The 22,285-nt window shown below is 53.4% G+C and overlaps 1 protein-coding gene across 1 annotated transcript; it reads right to left on the minus strand.

Annotated features, from left to right (window-relative positions):
- Positions 1 to 21,068, minus strand: LOC119567304. The gene is made up of 3 exons (XM_037911906.2): positions 20,813 to 21,068; positions 6,679 to 7,438; positions 1 to 1,370 (listed from the first exon to the last, which is right to left on the minus strand). Exons 2-3 carry the CDS (start codon positions 7,356 to 7,358, stop codon positions 875 to 877), a joined length of 1,176 nt encoding a protein of 391 aa, XP_037767834.1. The 5' UTR covers positions 7,359 to 7,438; positions 20,813 to 21,068; the 3' UTR covers positions 1 to 874.
- Positions 21,069 to 22,285: the final 1,217 nt, after the last annotated feature.

A 22,285-nucleotide genomic window follows, 5' to 3' on the forward strand; every position in this document is an offset into this window, starting at 1 on the left:
TCTTTCTATAAATAAACCTTTAGATTCTAGATACTAAAGGATTGGCACCAGCATGATTTTGGGGTAAGATCTAAGTTATATATTGACCTGGGTGTGTGGCTGGTCCTTTGGGATCAGGAGAACCTTTAACTGGGGACACTGGTTTTAATAACCCCTCAGCCCTATAAGCAGTGTTTCTGGTGGTGATACAAAGGAACTGGAGTATCTCAGGAAATTCTTTCTCCGACTTCTTGTTAGCCAGTGTGGTGAAACAGCAGTTCTCTTTCTGACTGGTCTGGTGTGCCTTAGACGAGAAGAACCGCCAGCCTTGGGCTGTGACTGCCTTTTTTCTCAGCAGTTCGTCCTGAGTTGGATATTCTCAGTAGTGTCCCACTAAAACACACCTTTCCATCCTCACCACTTAATTCTTGAGCTCATTGTCCTAAGGGGGAGAAGGGACGGTGGGAGACAGTGTGCCTGTACGGGGGCGGGAGTGGGGGAGATTATGTATAAAACAGTCTTGTAGAATTTTTTTCAGAGGGGCAGCCGTGTTAGTCTGTATCAGCAAAAACAATGAGGCGCCTGAGCATTACGTCCTGCATAACAGCCCCTTCTGGCCCCCGGGCAAGAAATGGAAGATATCTCCTTGTGATGATACAGCCTCTGTCTTATTCATCCGAACTAGCTGTCAAACATGGCGTGGAACCTCTTATTTACAGGGATGTGTTCTTAGGCTCCTAAAGAAAGGGCAGTTACAGCATGTTCTACGTGTGATCGGTTTGCCCAATAGATTGTCCATCAAGCTTTATTTGGATTCTGAACTTTCTTGGAGAGAATGTACCTGAACGATTTCAGCCACAGTCATTTCATGTTGCGAGGAAGCCGTTTTGCTTGCCTATTTTCTTTCTACTGATCTGTAAAACTTATTTACTCTTTCAATGACTTCTTCTATTTTTGCAGCTTCTGTTCGGATTTCAGCTGAAAGTCCTGTTTTGCCAGCTCCTAAACTTGTCTTTAGGACTGGTGATGAATCAGTATCACGGCCATCTCTATAGATTTTGAATTCCGTCACAATAGGTTTCAGCATACCCTGACATTGCTTTAAGATCTTCTCCACTTCGTTCTGTTTGTTAGAACTTGTCACCCCATCTGTGATGGTTGCTGCAGCATCAGTAATTAATCCTCCTGTAGAAACATCAAGCCCAGCTAGGCCAGCCACCACTCCAACAATTCCCATTGACCAACCGCAAACATTTGATTTTGTAGCATTTTTATGAGTTTCGTCAACTTCATCTGCGATATTTCTAAGTTGGTTTACGTGACCCTGCAGTCTCTTTGCTGTGGGCAATAACGACTTCTTCATAATTTCACCAATGTTCATCCTCTTCTCGCTAATAACAGGAAAGAAAATGTATTGTTTATTGCACATGGAAAACTATCATCCTCACCTTCCGTCCCCTCTGTGTCTACCTGTGAGATCTCATCTGGGTAAGGAGAGGGGTAACAGGACTGCCACTTATGGGAGTGTCACATGAGATGCCTGACACTTGGAAGTCCTGGGTTATTCTGTGTCTTAGTGAACTGCAACAGTTCAAATACCCAAGAGTTTAGGAACTCTGCTGAAATCTTTTGGGAGAGTATTTCACCGTTTTTGCTTCTGAACACACCTAAAGGTGAACAAGTGCACAAATAAGAGAGCAAAAAAGTTAATCAAAACTTTTCAAACATTCAGGTTAGGCCCAGGTTCCCTTCAGAGAATGGATGAGAGTATGATTTAGAGTGCTGGTTTTCAACCTTTTTTTTTTTTTAAATATGCGAGCCCCTTTGGAAATCTATTGTCGGTGTGTATATAGTTGAATTTTGTTCAGCCAGTTCTCAGTCTAAGTCTTTCACAGACCTCTTAGACCTAGTCCGTTGACCCCCCAAAGGTCCGCAGACCACAGGCTGACAACAACCAATTTAGAGCTTGTTCTTTCTGAATAGTGCATCCATTTCTACCACTCCCACAGCTGCCTGCAGGAGATCCAGTGTTAAGATGGGTTCTGTTAATTTAGATGGAACAAAGGGGGCCCTAAGCCTCAAAGATGTTAACAAGACCCTGTCACTGTCCGACATTAAACAGTGTTAAGGATGGTTTGGGGTTTGATAAACAGAGCCATCAGCCTGCTGAGTACCATGGTGCAAACATCCTTCGAACCTTTTAGCAAAGACACAGAAAAGCAGGATTGAAGCATTGAACTGTAAACTATTCCGTACGGCTTTCATTTTAACAACATCCCACGCTCCCTTCCCTTTTAGCTGTAAAGAGTCTTTAAAAGGAATAAGATCAAAACAAAACCAGACCCTTGTTTGACAGTCTCCTGGATGCTAATAACCGGCTGTCCTGGGGCAAAGACAGGGGGTTAGGAAATGGGCTGGGCTGTAGTTGCTCTTGTTAAAGTCTGATCCCATTTCCTAGAAGAGAAAACGAGACAAACACACGCAAAAGGGGAGAGAGAAGAACAGCAAAGATAGAAAATGCCACTTCTGTCTCTGGTGTTGACTTGCCCTTGTAACCTCTGCTGGAAAAACACTGGCACAGCTTCTGGCAAACAGAGGCTAGGGACACCATCCCTGCCCAGCCTGGCAATATATACCACCATGTAGAAGCAGAGAGTCAAAGCAGGCCTGATGCTGACAAAAAAAGGCCACCCAACTGCAATAGTAGGTAGGAGCCACAAGAGGCCCAGGCTGAAAGGGTCTGTCTTGCCGTGAGCTGCCCCCAGCCCTACTCCCCCAACCAGAGCAAGCTCTGGAGGTGAGCATCCAGGGCAGGTACCCCATTTCTCCATGGATCTACTGCCCTTTTGTTTTTGCAGAGGGAATCTGCCCTCATCCCTTTGACATTTGGGCTTTGGAGTGAAATTGGACCTGAATTACAGCCACATTGGCCCTGGGGTTTCTTGTTGGCTGGAATTAACTTAGACCCTTGGGAGGGTTTGAGCAAATGAGCTGCAGGGAGGGCCAGGATGAGAGACAAGTAGGTTGCCAAGACTCCCGGTTTCTTCCAGAGTCTCCTGGAATCGGGGTCTATCTCCCAGAGGCTACTGAAGCCAAACTGGGAGATTTTAGGCTGCTAAAAGTCCAGCGGCCCAGCGGGGCTAAGGCAGAAGACTGGAAGAAAGCTAATGTTTTGCCAATTTTTAAATAGGGTAAAGAGGATAAATGAGGTACAGTAGAATCCCTCGCTTATCTGGCTCTCCATGTTAACTGAACCACTAGCCATCCAGAGCTGACAGTGGGGGCCCTGGCACCCATTCATCAGTTTATCCATTTAAAAAGAAAAGCAAAGCAAAGGAGTACTTGTGGCACCTTAGAGACTAACAAATTTATTTGAGCATAAGCTTTCGTGAGCTACAGCTCAGCATCCGATGAAGTGAGCTGTAGCTCATGAAAGCTTATGCTCAAATAAATTTGTTAGTCTCTAAGGTGCCACAAGTCCTCCTTTTCTTCTTGTGGATACAGACTAACACGGCTGCTACTCTGAAACCTTCTATTTTTTAAATGATCCGATCTGGCCCCAGCCCCAATTAGATTGGATAATTCGGGTTCCACTGTAATTATAGGTCTATTAGCCTAACATTGATCCTGAGCAAGATAATGAAGAGGCTGTTACAGGACTCTATTAATAAAGAACTAAAGGAGGGCAATATAATTAATGCCATTCAACATTGGTTCATGGAAAATAGAGCTTGTCAAACAAATTTGATATATATTTTTTGATGAAATTACAGGTTAGGTTGATAAAATTAATAGTGTTGACACCATATACTTCTGTAAGGCCTTTGAGTTGGTGCCGCACAATATTTTGATTAAAAAACTAGAAAGACATACAATAGAGATAACCACACACAAAATGGATTAAGAACTGGCTAACTGGTAGGTCTCAAATGTAACTATAAACAGGGGATTGTCACTGAATGGGTTAACTTCCAGTGGGGCCTCACAGGGATTGGTTCTCAGTCTGTGCTTTTAACGTTTTTATTAATGAGCTGGAAGAAAATATAAACTCATCATTGGTGAAGTTTGTAGATGACACTAAAATCGGGGGAGTGGTAAATAATGAAGAGGACCCGTCACAGATACAGAGTCTCTGGCCCAGAATAATTTACAGGAGGTCAGACGAGATGATCACAATGGCCCCTTCTGGCCTTAGAATCTCTGACTAAGCCAGACTCTCCTTAGACAGAAGGAGAAAGGAGACACATGACCATTTATTTCCATCGCACTCTCTTGTTTCTAGTAGAATCTCCATCATTTCTTAAATAAACCTTCTTCTGTTGTATTACAAGTGTGACAAAGTGGGAATGTTCTTAATGTCTTCTCTGAATACTGTGTGCGTGCCTCAGTTTCTCTGGTGTGCTACTCTAGTTTGTAGGTGGGGGGATAAGGGGTGTGAGCGTTGCAGAGACCCCGAGAGAGCAGGTGTGGCTGCGACTGGCTGCCTGGGCACACAGAACGGCCGACACCCTGTAACCTGGCAACTGATGTGGAGTCGCAGGCTGGGGGCTCGGGCACCCGTGGAGTGACGCCAGCCAGGGCTCTGGGACATCGTCTCCCCTCAGGGCCACTCCCCAGGGCCAGGAGCCTGCCCGGCTTCAGCCCCTCCTGGGTCTGACCTCGGAGCGCTCAGCCCCCTGCTCCCCCTGGGAGCCTCCCCCACAAAGGGCCCTGCCCCCCCACTCGCAGCCAGTCGTGACTCCCAGCCAGCGTGGGACACAGATGGGTTATTAGTCGTCGGGACCCCAGTGTAGGACAGAGACCCCCCCACCCCACCCCAAGTCCCAAACCAGGAGACTGACTCACTTCCAGCAGCCCAGCATCAGTCACCCCCAGCTGCCCCCCTGCGACCTTTGTCTCCTTCCTGAGCAAACAGGTCCCCTGGTCTCTGTTCTCCAGCACGCCGGCTGGCTCCTTGCAGGGGACAGACTCAGAGCATCAGCTGCCAGGCTACAGGGTGTCGGCCGGTCTCTGTGGCAGTCAGCATCACACCTGCCCTCTGGGGGTCTCTGCAGCAATCACACCCCCTTATCCCACCCCCTAGATACTTGAGTAACACACAGGGGGAACTGAGGCACACACAGTATTCAGAGAAAACATTAAGAACATCCCCACTTCATCACAATAAGCGCTGTGTGGTTTACAGGAGCAGGAGTTTCAGGTAGAACTGGGGCACGTGGCTCCTCTGGGGGCAGAGACTCTGGGGTTTCTGTGAGTATCCAGTGTCAGGGACTGGGGATCACAGGGGAGCGACTCAAGGGGGCTCGGGGAGTGAGGTGAACGTCCTGCTAGCCTGCAATGTGAGGAGAGGGCTGGCATAGCCCAGAGAAGAGCGTGGAGCAGCTAACGAGCTGGTGGTGTTAGCGAGTTAACAGCCAGCCCCCACAGGCCAGGCTCCTCTCGCTAGGGGCAGGGGTTCACCAGGTGACTCGGCTGCGAGTGCCCTGGGAACCGTTACAGAGGCCTTGGGATTATTGCACTGAGGCAAGTTCCCAGGGAATGTGACAGCGGAAGGCAGCGCCGTGCTGACAGTGGGTCCCTGGGGAAATCTGACCCAGATCTCGCTCTGCCCTGAGCTGACAGAAAGGCTTTGCTGGCTTGGCTTTGAATCCCGTCCCCAGGGGACCAGGAATCCTGGCTGGGAGGAGAGAGCTTTCCCGGTGGTTCATCACCCAGCAAGGGGCTTCAGGACCAGCCAGGGCCCCGCTTGCTGCTAGCACAGCTGGCTCCTCTGAGAGGGTTCGACTCCGACACTCACCCAGGTAGGGGAGCACAAACAACCCCCGCCCCTTGAAAATTAACTTAAAAAAAAGAAACCAGACGTTCAGATTTGTGGGGCCCAGGCCTGATCATCTCACACCTCAACCCCTGTCCTCTCATCTCCGGCCTCGCAGCCAGCCACCTTGCCCCTCAGGTTCATTCAAAACCCTCCTGCTGGGATGAGCTTCCTGGCTCCCTGCTCCAACCACATCACCCCCGTTGTGTCACTCCCCTGGCTGCCTCTCCTCTCCCATGTCAAACCCCAGCTCCTGGTCCGTGCAGGGTGGGCCCTTCCCTGTTCAGCCGCCCGCCCCCCCAGTCAGTTACAGTTTTTATCACAACGCTGACCCCGGCCTTCCCTCTACCCATTACTTCATCCCTTACTGCCTGCAAGTCTTTCATCCACAAGAACCTTCATACCTTCTCCTAAACGCCCACCTCGTCCTCTTCAATCCCTCCTTCAGATTTACCCCTGCCATGGTGCCCGGTCAAACAATGGCTGTCGGCTGGCAGCGGCTGGCCTGAGGAAGGCTGAGATGTGTGAGCTATGACGTGGAGCCGTGAGCAGGTCTCAGCTAGTGTAATTGGCTCCATTGCAGTAAATGGAGCTATGCCGCCCTGGTCTGCACCAGCTGAGGGTCTGGTGCATGGTGTTCATTTTATTGTCACCGTCTCCTCTCACCCTTGCCCTGGTTGTCTTTCTTCCACCTATTGGTACCTTATTATAATCCTGGCTTGTGAGCGCCCTGGGGCAAGGGCCGTCTCTCCATCCTGAGTACAGCCCCTGGGCCCACGGGGACGCAATCCCTGCTTGGGGTCCCTAGGCACCACGGCCATACAGTTAATAGGGAGGGAACCACACACAACATGCACTGCCCACGGGAAAGGAGAGTTGCTTACCTGTCCCTGGAATTGCAGGCGAGAAACTCATTAGGCACAGTGCTCTCACACACGGAGTTCACGGCTTTTTCCCCACAGCAGGAGTATCGTCCATTCTCGTATCTTCCTTTGTGATTTAGGGTAATTTCAAATTCATAACTGATGTTGTTAGCATTTAATACTGCTTTCGCAAGGGGTTTCAAATCTGGGGCACTGGGGTCTGATTTGCTTTTTACCAACTTCCCTCTGCAGGCAACATAGATACTGGCTTCGGAATAGGTGATATCATGTGTCCCCAGGAAGTGAGACGCTTCATGGATAAGAGTCCCTGGCTGAGACTTTTCTCTAAGATCTGTAGAAAGCTCCCAGAATGGCTTGCACAAATACACTGTTTTGTCTCCAGACTTTGAATAAACATATGCATACGTTTCTTCCCAGGTTCGATTCTCCATAAACTTCACAACTTCCAGCTCTGAGATGAGGCCTCGAACTAACTCCTCTGTCAGTATCGCATGGCGTTCCATCCAGAATTTGGGATCTCTGCTATCACCGAAAACCAGATCCTGGGGCTTCTCCATCAGCACTCGGTCCTTCTTCTTCAGGGCATCTCTCAGAATCTCCATTGCTTTCTGCTTTGCTGCTTCTGCAGTTTTTCTCTTTTCTCCAGTTAGGGGTGTAAGATTTGGTGTCCTGCCGCTCATGATTATTTCCTGGCAACTCGTCTTTGGCCCTGTGTAGCACGTTCACTTCAGCCAAGAGTAATTCTCCACGTGAGCTCTCTCTGTTAAACACAAGATTTGGCTTTGATTACGTTGCCTTTCGAGGTAAAGTGTCCAACATATTTCGATTCACTCTAGTGGGAACACAGGAAATGCCCGACCAGATCAGACCAGGTGTCCATCTAGCCCACGGGTGGGCAAACTTTTTGGCCTGAGGGCCACATCGGGGTTGCAAAATTGTATGGACAGCTGGGTAGGGAAGGCTGTGCCGCCCCAAACAGCCTGGCCCCGCCCCCTATCCAACCCCCACCCACTTTCCGCCCCCCTCAGAACCCCCAACCCATCCAACCCCCCCCTGCTCCTTGTCCCCTGACCACCCCCTACAGAGACCCCCCTGCCCCTAACCGCCCCCCCGGGAACCCACCCCCTATCTAAGTCCCCCCTGCTCCCTGTCCCCTGACTGCCCCGACCCCTATCCACACCCTCGCCCCCTGACAGACCCCCGGGACTCCCACGCCTATCATCTCCCCCTGCTCCTTGTCCCCTGACCGCCCCCGCCCAGAACCTCCACCCCATCCAACCGCCCTCTGCTCCCTGACTGTCCCCTGGGGACCCCATGCCCCTTATCCAACCCCACTGCCCCCTTACCACACCGCTCAGAGCGGCAGGAGCTCAGGCCCTGCTGGAGCCAGCCATGTCGCGACAGCGCTGCCCAGGAGCGGCGGGCCAGAGCGCCGGCTGCGAGGGAGAGGGGACAGCAGGGGAGGGCCAGGGGACAGCCTCCCTGGCCGGGAGCTCAGGGGCCAGGCAGGACGGTTCCGCGGGCCGTAGTTTGCCCACCCCTGATCTAGCCCCCTCTTCTCTCTCTCAAACTGGCTGGTACCAGCTAGTTCAGGTCAAGAAACCCCCCTAATAGACAAGTACAGAATAATTCACCCTTAGAGAGACTTTCTTCCTAACTCCAGATAGTTAGTGCCTAGCTGGCTTGTGCCTGAGGGGGAGGGTTTAGATCCCTTCCAAACGTTGGAGACTTGGTTTTGTGTTTTCAGTCTCTCTCATGTCACTGTGGAGGTGCTGGCCGTCTGTCTGATTCTCCAGTTCTCCTCCGAGTCCCACACATGACAGCCTGTGGCCATGAGCTCTACAGCTGAGTTACGTGTCATGTACATGGGTGTCTGTGGATCTCCCCCCTCACAGGAGAGAGCTCTCACCCCTGGGCCCCGGGACAGGCTGATGTGAGGCTCTCCTGTTCCACTGCGTAGAAATGTTCAAAGAGTCTTTGAGCCGGTGACCATGACGCTATAGCCCTGGGGGTGGGGCACTTACCTGGGAGGGTCAAGTTCAAGTTCCCCTGCACCAATGAGTCGTTAATTACTTACTCCCAGTTGGAACAGCTTCCACAGGAGAGAGTGAGGGAGCCCCTGCATCAGAATCTCCCAGGCCCAGTGATTCAGGCACCCACATCCCATTGTGAATCTCACCCAAAATGTTTTCTTTGTCATTTTTGGTTAGATTTTTATTTTATATCATTTAATATCAAATACAAGTGAAAATGAAACGCTGTGTGTATCAAACAAACATTTCTGTCCCAGAACTGCAGTTTTCAAAAACTTTCAGACTATTTTGTGAGCAATTCTGCTATTTTGGCGCCTCATTCTGGTTCAGAATGAAAACAACCTTGGAACGCTCATAATTTTGCATGGGACAGAAATTTCGGGTTTCCACCAGCTCCAGGCTCATGGGATGATGCTGGTGAGTAAATACAGGGCACCAAACTAAGGGTGACAGGAACCTTAGTTCCAGCACTTCCTGAGTTCTGAGTGCTTGGCTTTGTGACTTTACTAATGTTCTTATAATGCACTTTGTATGGCTGCAATATGGGATAAATACCCTCCTGCTTCAGAGAGTGAGTCGTTTCAGAGTAACAGCCGTGTTAGTCTGTATTCGCAAAAAGAAAAGGAGTACTTGTGGCACCGTAGAGACTAACCAATTTATTTGAGCATGAGCTTTCGTGAGCTACAGCTCACTTCATCGGAGGCAGTGAGCTGTAGCTCACGAAAGCTTATGCTCAAATAAATTGGTTAGTCTCTAAGGTGCCACAAGTACTCCTTTTCTTTTTAGAGAGTGAGTCGAGCATTAACTGATGGGCGGGGGGGTTGGAGTTAGGAAGGACCCTCCTCTTTGAGCAGGTTATTCCGTAATTATTCCTCTGAAGCAGCTGGTACTGGCCACTGCCGGAGACGGGAGCATGCATCTGGTCTGACAATGTGTGTGTTTCTCCTTAGTGTCTTCTCTCTCTCCCCTGCTTCCTCTGGTAAGGCCCCTCTGACTCATCCCCACTCTTGCGGATGACACTAATCTGGGGGGAGAGACAGCTGGAGGGTAGGGATAGGGTCCAGAGTGACCTAGACAAATTGGAGGATTGGGCCAAAAGAAATCTGATGAGGTTCAAAGAGGACAAGTGCAGAGTCCTGCACTTAGGACGGAAGAATCCCATGCACCGCTACAGACTAGGGACCGAATGGCTCGGCAGCAGTTCTGCGGAAAAGGACCTAGGGGTGACAGTGGATGAGAAGCTGGATATGAGTCAACAGTGTGCCCTTGTTGCCAACGGCATATTGGGCTGCATTAGTAGGAGCATTGCAAGCTGATAGAGGAAAGTGATTATTCCCCTCTGTGACGAAGCGGGCCTGTTCTTAATGTTTCCTCTGAATATTGTGGGGGTGCCTCAGTTTCCCCTAGGCAGTTCTTAAGTATCTAGGGGGTGGGGTAAGGGTGTTTGATCATTGCAGGTTTCAGAGTAACAGCCGTGTTAGTCTGTATTCGCAAAAAGAAAAGGAGTACTTGTGGCACCTTAGAGACTAACCAATTTATTTGAGCATGAGCTTTCGTGAGCTACAGCTACGGCTCGCTGTAGCTCACGAAAGCTCATGCTCAAATAAATTGGTTAGTCTCTAAGGTGCCACAAGTACTCCTTTTCTTTTTGATCATTGCAGAGCTCTAGAGGGCAGGTGTGTGCAGGGGTCTGGACACAGAGAATGGCCGACACCGTGTTTCCTGGCAACTGATGGCCTGGCCCTTGCCCCCTGCAAGGTGAGAGCTGGGGCCAGGCCCCTCAGACCCCCAGTGGGAGCGGAAGGTGAAGGTCAATGGGGAGACATTCCTGGGGTGGTGAGACCCTGGGACAGAGAGAACTGTTATCAGGCCCCTGGTGGTGCAGCCTCAGATGCTGAGGGGCTGTGTGAGCTGGGTGAGGGTCCCAGGGACAAAGCCCCTGTGACGATGTGAGGCAGCAGGGAGGGGGGAGTGTTGACCTGGGAATGTGCCCTGGGGACGGGAGACCTGAGAGCCTGTTACCTGAGCCAGGAGGGGGAGGGGGAGGTAACACCTCTGCCCAGGAATGTGGACGGAGGCTGCAGCAGGGAACCTGCTGGGTGGGTTTAGTTTCAGGTTGGGGCTGGGTGGAGGAACACAGGGAACCCCAGGGCTGGGGTCTAAGCTCCCTGCTCCCCCAGAAGGACTTCACTGAGGGGTCCTGGGTGTACCCACAAGCTCTGTTTTGGACTGTGTTCCTGTTGTCCAATAAACCTTCCGTTTTACTGGCTGGCTGAGAGTCATGTAGAATCCCAGGAAGAGGGGTGCAGGGCCTGGACTCCCCCACACTCCGTGACAACTGGTGGCAGAGGTGGGATCTACTGCACCCCGTGAACGGCGCTTCCTGCAGTAAGTGACTGGGGAACAGTAAAACGAAGGGGGATTGACGGGGACCAGGTGTGCTGAAGATTCAGAGAGAGACGGTTTCAGGGGGCGGTTAACCCCTGGGAGTGTGTGACCAGAGAGAAGGACTTTTGCAGTAACAGGGTCCCCCGGGGGATTGCAGCGAGCGGTCCCAGGGGCGGAGGAGTCTGCAGCTCGACCCTGGCAAAGAGGTGGTGACCTCAAGAAGGACTGGCACACTAGGGGCTTTTCCTGGAAACCGTGGAAAGCTGGCCGGCCTGCGAGTGGCCAGCCGGGAGATGTACGCTAAACGCCTTAAGAGCGACCTGGTGGAGCTGTGCAGGCAGAGGGGGCTGCGCATCGGGAGGTCCACCAAGGAACAGCTGATTGCCCAGCTGGAGGAGAGGGATCGCTTGGATGACCCGATCCCTGTCCCGGAGGGAAGCCGCCCGGCGGACGCAGCGTGGGCCCTGGGGCCTGACCAGGCTGGGAGGGGTCAGACTGCTGCCCAGGACACCCCGAGACCCTTCCTACCTATGCCTGGGGGAGGGGTTGGGGGAAGCCCAGCGAATACCGAGGGCACCCTGACCCCAGCAGCCAGCAGGGGATCCTCCCAGCGGAGCTCCCCATCCCTGGAGCGGATGCGGCTGGAATGGGAGAGGGAGAGGAAAATGAGGGAGCTGGAGGATCATGAAAAACAACGTCAACATGAGGAGAAACAACGTCAACATGAGCAGGAGGAGAAGGAGAGGGAGCGTCAGGAGAAGGAGAGGGAGCGTCAGGAGAAGGAGAGGGAGCGTCAACATGAGCAGCAGGAGAAGGAGAAACAAAGACAGCATGAACTGGAGCTGGCCAGGCTGAGGAGCAGTGGGGCCCCGGCTGCGGTGAGTGAGGGGGGACCCAAGACTGCAAGGAGCTTTGATAAGTGCTTCCTGGCCCAGCGGAAGGAGGGGGAGGACATCGATAGCTTCCTGACGGCCTTTGAGAACGCCTGCGAGCTGCACAGGGTTGACCCTGCAGACAGGCTCCAGTTCCTCACCCCCTTACTGGACCCCAAAGCCGTGGAGGTGTACAGCCGGATGACAGGGGCGGAGGCAGGGGACTATGAACTGTTCAAACAGGCCCTGCTCCGTGAGTTTGGGCTGACCCACGAGATGTACCGGAGAAGGTTCCGGGGTCAGCGTAAAACGCCTGAGGCCACCTACCTACAGCTGGCCAACCGGATGCAGGGATATGCCCGCAAGTGGACAGCTGGGGCCCAAGCTAAAGAGGACCTGCTTGACCTGTTCGTACTGGAGCACCTGTATGAACAGTGCCCTTCCGACCTGAGGCTGTGGCTGGTGGACAAAAAGCTCGCGAACCCCCAGCACGCAGGGCAGCTGGCCGACGAGTTTGTGAACAGTCGGTCAGGGGGTAGCAGGGAGGAGTCCCAAAAGAACAGGCCCCCCCCGATGCAGAGAGAGAGTCACCATGGGGCCTCCCAGCGGGGAAATAGGGAGAACCCCCTCCCAAGGGGAACGCCTGGCGTCGGGCCCCTCCGACCCGCTCGAGGGGACCAACGTGACCTGAGCTGCTATCACTGTGGCCAGAGAGGCCACGTACGGGCCCAGTGCCCCGGGCTCAGGGACAAACTGAGCAGACCCAACCTACCCAGGGTTAACTGGGTAGGGACTCAGCTGGACGAGGGGCAGGCGACCCAGGAAAGGGGGGCTACCAGTTTGCCACCTGCTCAGGAGGGAAGAGTACCCCCAGCCAGCCCCGCCAGAGGGCTGGAGGCTCTGGACTCAGGGTGCTCGGTTTACAGGGTGGGCGCGGGGCTGTCCCTCCGGAGAGAGTGCCTTGTTCCCCTGGAGGTGGATGGGAGGAAGGTCAATGGATACTGGGATACGGGCGCGGAGGTGACGCTGGCCCGGCCCGAGGTGGTGGCCCCAGATCGGGTGGTGCCCAACACCTACCTGACCCTGACGGGGGTGGGCGGGACCCCATTTAAGGTGCCCGTGGCAAGGGTACACCTGAAATGGGGGGCCAAGGAGGGCCCGAAGGATGTGGGGGTACACCACCATCTGCCCACTGAAGTTTTGATGGGGGGAGACCTAGAGGACTGGCCAAGCGACCCCCAGACCGCCCTGGTTGTGACCCGTAGCCAGAGCCGGCGAGGGGCACTGCGACCTGACCCTGGGGAGGGTACCACACTGGAGGCGCGAGACCCTACTCGGGTGGGGAGGGAGCGCCGAGGGGCACGGCTCAGAGAGGCTGAGGCCTCAGACCCAGCCAATGAGCGGGAACCGGGCCCCATCCCTTCCCCAGCCGCTGAGTTCCAGGCCGAGTTGAGGAAAGATCCCTCCTTGCAGAAGCTCAGGGACCTGGCCGACCTCAGTGTGGGACGGACCATGAGGAGAGGCTGCCAGGAGAGGTTCCTGTGGGAGAAGGGGTTCCTGTACCGAGAATGGGCTCCCCCAGGGGAAGGGGAGTCCTGTGGGATCAGGAGGCAGCTGGTGGTCCCCCAGAAGTACCGCCGCAAGCTCCTGTCCCTGGCCCATGACATCCCCCTCGCAGGGCACCAGGGAATCCGGCGCACCCGGCAGAGGTTGCTACAGAACTTTTACTGGCCCGGGGTCTTTACCACCGTCCGGCAGTATTGCCGATCCTGTGACCCCTGTCAGAGGGTGGGGAAGGCCCGGGACAAGGGGAAAGCGGCCTTGAGACCTTTGCCCATCATAGAGGAGCCTTTCCAGAAGGTGGCCATGGACATCGTGGGGCCTCTCAGCAAGACGACCCGGTCGGGGAAGAAATACATTCTGGTGGTGGTAGATTTCGCCACCCGCTACCCCGAGGCAGTGCCCTTAGCTTCCATTGAAGCAGACACCGTGGCAGATGCGCTCCTGACCATTTTCAGCCGAGTGGGGTTCCCCAGGGAAGTCTTGACAGACCAAGGCTCCAACTTCATGTCGACCCTGCTCCGGTGCTTGTGGGAGAAATGTGGGGTCCGGCACGACTGGGCCTCAGCGTATCACCCCCAGTCCAATGGGCTGGTGGAGAGGTTTAACGGGACGCTAAAGATGATGCTGAAAACCTTTATGAACCAGCACCCGCAGGATTGGGACAAGTACTTACCTCACCTGCTGTTCGCGTACAGGGAGGTGCCCCAGGAGTCTACCGGATTTTCGCCTTTCGAACTGTTATATGGAAGGAGGGTGAGGGGCCCCCTGGACCTGATGAGAGACGAGTGGGAGGGGAAGGCCACTCCCGATGGAGAGTCAGTGGTGGAGTATGTCCTGACCTTCCGAGAGAGACTGGCTGAACTCATGGGCCTGGCCAGGGAGAATCTGGCCAGAGCCCAGAGGAAGCAGAAGGTCTGGTATGACCGCACGGCGCGGGCCCGTGCCTACGCCACCGGGGATCAGGTGATGGTTCTCATCCCCGTGAGAAAGAACAAACTACAGGCCGCCTGGGAGGGCCCGTTCAAGGTCGTCAAGCAGCTCAATGAGGTAAACTATGTGGTGGAGCTGTCGAACCGGGCCCACCACCGCCGGGTGTACCATGTGAATATGATGAAGCCATATTATGCCAGGGGGAATGTGGTGTTAGCTGTGTGTGGTCAGTGGGAGGAGCAGGGAGATGACCCTTTAGTAGATCTATTCCCTGGGACCAGAGCTGGTTCCCCCCTGGAAACAATTCCCCTCTCGGATCAGCTCACCCCTGCCCAGCAAGCTGAGGTCAGGGGGGTGCTGCATCCGTACCGACAGCTGTTTCCAACCAGCCTGGACGCACTAATCTGACTGTCCACCGGGTGCAGACAGGGTCGCACCCGCCGATAAGATGCTCCCCCTTCCGAGTCACAGGGAAAACTGCTCAGGACCTGGAAAGAGAGGTCCGGGACATGCTGGCTTTGGGGGTGATCCAGCCATCGGCCAGCCCTTGGGCCTCGCCGGTGGTGCTGGTCCCCAAAAAGGATGGGTCAGTCCGGTTCTGTGTGGACTATCGGAAGCTCAATGCCATCACTGTATCGGATGCCTACCCCATGCCCAGGCCGGACGAGCTCCTAGACAAGCTGGAAGGAGCTCGGTACCTTACCACCATGGACCTTACAAAGGGCTACTGGCAAGTGCCGCTGGATGCAGATGCCCGGCTGAAATCGGCCTTTATCACCCCTCTGGGGCTCTATGAGTTTCTGACCCTGCCTTTCGGCCTCAAGGGAGCGCCGGCCACCTTCCAGCGCCTGGTGGACCAGCTCCTGAGGGGGATGGAGAGTTTTGCCGTGGCGTATATTGACGACATCTGTGTCTTTAGCCAGACCTGGGAGGACCACGTGTCCCAGGTTAGACAAGTGCTGGACCGACTCCAGGGGGCTGGGCTGACTGTAAAAGCGGAGAAGTGCAAGGTGGGGATGGCTGAAGTATCTTACCTGGGCCATCGGGTGGGGAGCGGCCGCCTAAAGCCGGAACCGGCCAAGGTGGAGGTGATCAGAGACTGGCCCGCTCCCCACACCAAAAAGCAGGTCCAAGCCTTTATTGGGATGGCAGGATACTACCGAAGATTTGTGCCCCACTTTAGCGCCCTAGCCACCCCCATCACGGAGCTATGCAAGAAGGGGAAGCCAGACAAGGTGGTCTGGACCGAGCAGTGCCAGGAGGCTTTCCGGGCGCTGAAGGAGGCTCTGGTCAGTGGCCCAGTTCTAGCAAACCCAGACTTTGACAAGCCCTTTGTGGTGTTCACCGACGCCTCCGACACGGGACTGGGGGCGGTGTTAATGCAGGAGGATGAAAAGGGGGAGAGACACCCCATCGTGTACCTGAGCAAGAAGTTGCTACCCCGGGAGCAACACTACGCGGCCATCGAGAAGGAGTGCCTGGCCATGGTGTGGGCCCTCAAGAAACTAGAGCCCTATCTCTTCGGGCGACACTTCACCGTGTACACCGACCACTCTCCCCTGACCTGGCTGCACCACATGAAAGGAGCCAACGCCAAGCTCCTGAGGTGGAGCCTGCTCCTGCAGGATTACGACATGGACGTGGTCCACGTGAAGGGAAGTGCCAACCTGATAGCGGATGCGCTGTCCCGGAGAGGGGGCCCCGAACTTCCCCAGGTCACTGGTCACAGTGACCCCGCTCAGTTCAGTCTCGAAGGGGGGAGAGATGTGACGATGTGAGGCAGCAGGGAGGGGGGAGTGTTGACCTGGGAATGTGCCCTGGGGTTGGGAGACCTGAGAGCCTGTTACCTGAGCCAGGAGGGGGAGGGGGAGGTAACACCTCTGCCCAGGAATGTGGACGGAGGCTGCAGCAGGGAACCTGCTGGGTGGGTTTAGTTTCAGGTTGGGGCTGGGTGGAGGAACACAGGGAACCCCAGGGCTGGGGTCTAAGCTCCCTGCTCCCCCAGAAGGACTTGACTGAGGGGTCCTGGGTGTACCCACAAGCTCTGTTTTGGACTGTGTTCCTGTTGTCCAATAAACCTTCTGTTTTACTGGCTGGCTGAGAGTCTCAGTGAATCCCAGGAAGAGGGGTGCAGGGCCTGGACTCCCCCACACTCCGTGACAGCCCCTCACCCTGCCTATGGCCCAGATCCCTGTGCAGACCCAGCAGAGGTGGGGCTGGCTGGTCGTTGGGGTTCTCCAGAATATCAGCTGTGAGACCCTGTTGTGGGGTGACTGTGTCTCTTTGGGACAGGATCTAGGCCCTGCTCCTGTAACGGCCAAGGTTTGAATTTGAATCCAGGGAACCAATCTGCAGAGAGGGAATTGATCAGTGAAAATTCAGATGACCTGGCTGGCAGCAGGGAGGAGAGGCTAGGCTTGGGCTACCTGCCTGCCTGTAACCAAATCCCTGGGGCTGGGTGGGACAGAGAGATGCTCCCCGCCCCCTTGCACACTGGAGCGGGGGCTCAGGCTGGCTCTGATGCTGTGAGGAAAGCAGCGAGCTCGCTGCTTACCCCCACTGGGACAGCAAGGGCAGCGCTGAGCACAGTGGGAGCTGAGACCTCAGCTGAGTGGGGGGAGACACAGGCAGGGCAGGGGATCTGTTGGGAGTGGCAAGGTGCTTGGTAAGGAAAGTCTGGATGAGCCTAGGCAGCCTTGTGAGCTGATGGCTGTGTCCAGTCAGCAGCGTGGGAAGGCGAGGAGAGTGGAAGATGAGTGTCCCTGGACCTTACCTGTTACCTGGGTGGAGAAGTGTGACAGGGAAGGAAACGTGCCTGTGTCTGTCAGGGGTATTGACTTGCCTGTGGAGGGAGCTACCCTGGTCTCCAAGCAGTTGTCTGTGACCAGCCTTGTGTGCTGGGACAAGGGAAATGAGATCCCAAGCTGTGTGTCTGGGAAAGGAGAAAGTGTGTCCGGCTCTTCTTTGTCTGTGGAGCAGACAGAAGGGGCCTTTCAGCCTGTGATGGTTGAGGGGAGTGCAGTTGTCTCAGAGCTGGTTCTGGATTCAGCTAAAGCCCAGGAAGGGAAGAGTCCTAAGTTTGTGTCTGCTCGGGAGAATGGCCCTGTAACTAGGTCGCATCCAGTTAGTGTCTATGTAAAATCCCAGAGCCCAGACAATTCTGGTGCTTGTATTTTGCCCGTTGCTAGTGTGTTGTTGGAAAAGGGTGTCGCAACTCTGTCTGATCAGGGTGAGATCCTGGCCAGGGCACAAGGAGAGCAGGAAGGTGATGTGATTGTGTTACCTACTGAGGGTGTAGAAACCTGTAGCAAGAAGGAAAAGACTCCTGAACTTGTGTGTGGCAAAGGGAAGGAGAATGCTTCTGACCTTTTCTCTAGGAAGTCTGTGAGTCTGCCTGAAAGGGGATTGTGTAGGAATCCGCCGGATGGGCCAGAGGTAATTCTGGATGTAAGGGAGACCCAGAAAGAGTCTGTTGTTGCTCAGGAAAGTGTTCCTCTAGAGCAAGCCCTCGGTAAAGAGGGTAAGAGCAGAATTTCTGGGAGGGGTGAATTGTTGCATAGAAAAGCCCTAGGGAAGGGAATCCTCATGGAGTCTTTGCAAGCAGTTTACTGCAACTGAAGGGTGTGAAAGTGATTTAATCAAGAAAGTTTCAATTCCTAACAACCAGAAATTTTCTGTTGTGAATGGATCCACTGACTTTCCTGTTGAAAGATCCAGTGTGGATAGCTTTCAGAAGGTCTCAGATGAAGTGAAAGCGGTTAAGAAAGTTAAACAGTCCTATAACCAAGTGGCTGTGTTTGGCCAGCTTGTTGGGGGGACAAGGTGGTTGAATAAGGGATGTCTCCATGCTAGTTCTGTAAGTGAACAGTATGTGGCCCAGGTCAAGGTGGGGGCTCTTAACCAAGACAGCCCGAATTGCAGCCCTCCAGACTGGAGCGCTGGGAGAAGACCCGATCCCAGTTTGACCCCTGGGGGTTTTGGGGTGGCAAAAGGGCACGGGCCGCATAAACCTTCCCACATGCTGCATGCGAGTGCTATTGACCACCCCCGACCTAAGGGAGGGCATGAAACTGGAAGGGCCTGGTGTAACTCCTACCAAGGAATGAGAGAGAGGCTGGGGCATCCATGGGAACACTGATGGGTTCGAACTTCCCCAGGTCACCAGCTAAAGTGACCCCACTCAGTTCGGTCTCAAAGGGGGGAGAGATGTGACGAAGCGGAACTGTTCTTAATGTTTCCTCTGAATAGTGTGGGGGTGCCTCAGTTTCCCATAGGCAGTTCTTAAGTATCTAGGGGGTGGGATAAGGGTGTATGATCGTTGCAGAGCCCTAGAGGGCAGGTGTGTGCAGGGATCTGGACAGAGAGAATGGGCGACACCCTGTTTCCTGGCAACTGATTGCCTGGGCCCTTCCCCCCTGCAAGGTGAGAGCTAAAGGGTTGGAGAACAAAGGAATCCGGTGCCCTCCTGGCCCGGGAAAGGGTCAAAGCCCAGTGGAGGAGGGGCTGGAGGGAGTTTCAGTTTGGGGCTGGCTGGGACATGGAGTGAAGGGCAGACGTGGTTGTCTGGCTCACTGCCCCCCAAAATGGACCCAGCTGCGGGGGTCCTGTTCTTTGCACCTACAAGCTCTGTGTTAGACCATGTTCCTGTCGTCTAATAAACCTTCTGTGTTACTGGCTGGCTGAGAGTCCCATCTGACTGCGGAGTTGGGGGGCAGGACCCTCTGGCTTCCCCAGGACCCCGCCTGGGCGGACTCGCTGGGGGAAGCGCACGGAGGGGCAGAGGAGGCTGAATGCTCTGAGGTCAGACCCAGGAAGGTGGAAGCCGGGTGAGCTGTGTGTCCTGCAGACAGGCTGCTCCCCGAGAGGAGACTTCCCCAGAGTCCTGCCTGGCTTCGTAGGGAGCCGTTCCAGAGCATCGCCCGGGGACTCTGTGACACCCTCTATTCGGCACTGGTGAGGCCATAGATTCATAGAGTTCGGGACCAGCAGGGACCATCAGATCATCTAGTCTGACCTCCTGTACAGCCCAGGCTGGAATATTTTGCCCAGTTACTCTTGTGCTGAGCCCACAGGACTGTGTCCCTTGATCCTAGATATATGACCCTGTACTTGGCTGTATTAAAACATATTTTGTTTGAATGGACTCAGCTTACCAAACAATCCGTACAGCAACCCCAGGGCTCTGCCAGTACCCCTGCACCATGACCCACAGCACCTCCTGCTATGCATGTCTGTGACCCACGGACCTCTCGGTGCCAGCTGGCAGAGGGTACAGGGCACATAGGGGTATAGGGATCCCCTGGGTTCACCGTCGGGGTCATGTAATGTCTGCCTGAAAGTCTGTGTCACACCGGCCATCGCAGTCATTGTGAGATGTAAGTGCGGCGAATATGTGGGGATGTCTGTATATCTGCTGGAAATTGTGCTCTAGCCTTGTGGGTAAAGGCAGGTCACTCAAAGGGAGCGTGCGGTGAGACAAGCTGCTCCTGACAGCAGGTGGGAGACACTCATCTCCCCGGTGGGCCCTTGGGTTTTGTGTCTCACAATAGAAGTCTGCTAATGTACCGAGTCAAATGCTAACAAAGAGCCGGTGGAGGCCGTGGAAGGCAATGAACAGGAAGGGGTAAACAGCAGCGGTTGTGGGTGACGACCCTGTTTTCAAATGAAGTTTGACGGTTTGGTCTGATATATCTGGGGGTGCAGAGAGACGCCCTGCCGGTCCTTCAGTCCGTGAGGACAAGCTGCCAGGGGGCTTGATCTTATGGGAGGGGGCCTCCGCCGACCTGCCAGAGCACTGGGCAAAGGGCTTGGGGCGCTGTCCTGGAGAAGACGGGGGAAGGTCCTGTGAGTTAGGGGTAGGCTCTGGAAAGTGGGTTATGGTTTTGTTTCATATGAAACCGTTTGCGTCCAATATTCTTACTCACTGTCACGTGAATCTCTGTTCTTTGAGAACAGATTTATTCCTGTTTTCACGGTTCGGAGCTATCTATAGCCATAGCCAAGAGCTGCGTTACGCGGAGCAGTGATCCCGAGTTGAATCTTCTAAGCTGGTGTGTGCTGCTCCTTCGGGAACAGAGGGTCTGAGGCCAGGTCTACACCACAGACTTATATCGGTGTAACTACGTCGCTCAGGGGTGCGCCCTCCACCCCCCTCCTTCAATGAACCACCCAAATCCTAGAACAGGGTTTAATTTCCCTTTTCCAAGAGAGCAAAGGAGGGAGTTTTTAAAAAAGTAACTCGTGTGTTTTGAACTAAGGAGCTGCCAACTGGCTCTGCCAATTCCCTGCCCTCACACCCGGTCAGTCCAGAGAGGAGCGAGGCATCGCTGAGCTGGGCTCTGTACTCACCAGATGCTGCTGAGTTTCTGCCACGTCTGGTCTCTCACTTCAGGGGCTGCAGCGACGGCTGTTCCGCGTCCACTGAACGATCCGATGGAGCTCGGGTTAAATGCTGGGTTGCAGAATGAGAGAGGCCCAGTGGGGCACGGGGCTGTTTGCTGATCGCTTGTCCCAAAAGTGCTGTGGGATCTTCCCTACGGTCTCCTCCTTATATAGAGCTTAGTCCTTTCGCCCCCACAACAGCAGGAAATCCCTGTGATGTCACACCTTTCGCTTTTGGTTTCTTGACACTGGAAAGTCCCGTGTGGGGCCAGTTGTGATAAGGGTCACAATAATTGCTTTATATTGTATTACGGGAATTATGTTTTGTGTGAGTGGAAAAGCCTGTCCCCTCTAGACAGGGCACAGATCGTTTGAAACAATTCAAATGTCAAACGGGAGCAGCCAGAATTTCTTCAACGCAGAGTTAACGCCAGAGTTAGGCAAAAAGCTTTTCACACACGACTTTTTTTTTTTGGCAAAGAATGGAGATTCAGAGACACCAAAATGGTTTGTGACTTTGTGTTGATTTTGCTGAACTGTTCTCTTTTGAACAAAAAAATATTAAATCTCAAAATGGCCAGTTTTGATATTTTCAAAATGAATCGTTCAATGTTTTGGTTTGAAATGAATTCTCATTTAGAAAACTCCTTTAATTTTATTTTTTTCAAAAGGCTTGAAATCAAAATGAAACTCATCAAAAATATTTCTGGTTGAAACAAATTTTGTTTAGTTTTTGATTTGCTGAAAAATCAAATCACGAAAGCTTATGCTCAAATAAATTGGTTAGTCTCTAAGGTGCCACAAGTACTCCTTTTCTTTTTGCAAATACAGACTAACACGGCTGTTACTCTGAAAGCTGAAAACTTTGAAATTTTTCAATTTCTGTCCAGTTCAGATTGAATTTTCTTTTTATATTTCAAAATTTCCAACACATTGATAAATCTGTTTGGGTTTTTATTGCCCAGTTCTCGTGAACTCACGTTATAGCTCAAGTGGTTGCTCTTACGTCAGATCCCATCCGCACACAAAACTTCCCTCTTCACGCGCAGTGCTGCTGTTAACTCAAGCTGGCTGGTCCATCGGGGTACAGACTAAAGCTTGAGTGAGCACAATTCATGAGCTGCTAACTTGGCCACTGTGTAATGTGGATGCAATTTTAAGAGGAACCCCTAGATACTGATCCTGGCTCTTCTTGCTGCTGGCACAAGCTGGCAGCAGGGTTGCAAATGCAAGACAACTGTCTCCTCTTGTTTATTTCTACTGTGTTCACGTAAACAGGGCGAAGATAAGAATGGCCAGACTAGGTCAGACTAATGGGCCATGTGTGATGTTATTAATATGAACTGGGACTGTATAGAACACGGTTGCAACCAAGGTCCTGTAGTACCACCAAATCTTGTATAAAGGGGGTCAAATAAGGTGCCTAAAACAAGGTTATGG

This window comes from Chelonia mydas, chromosome 11 (genome assembly GCF_015237465.2).
Source record: "Chelonia mydas isolate rCheMyd1 chromosome 11, rCheMyd1.pri.v2, whole genome shotgun sequence".
NCBI lineage: Eukaryota > Metazoa > Chordata > Testudines > Cheloniidae > Chelonia > Chelonia mydas.

Coding starts and splice junctions, on each gene's coding strand:
- LOC119567304 (XM_037911906.2), bottom strand. CDS start 7,358: ATGAGCGGCAGGACACCAAATCTTACACCCCTAACTGGAGAAAAGAGA. Junction 1,371..6,678: donor GCCTGCAATTCCAGGGACAG/GTAAGCAACTCT, acceptor TCCTGTTATTAG/CGAGAAGAGGATGAACATTG.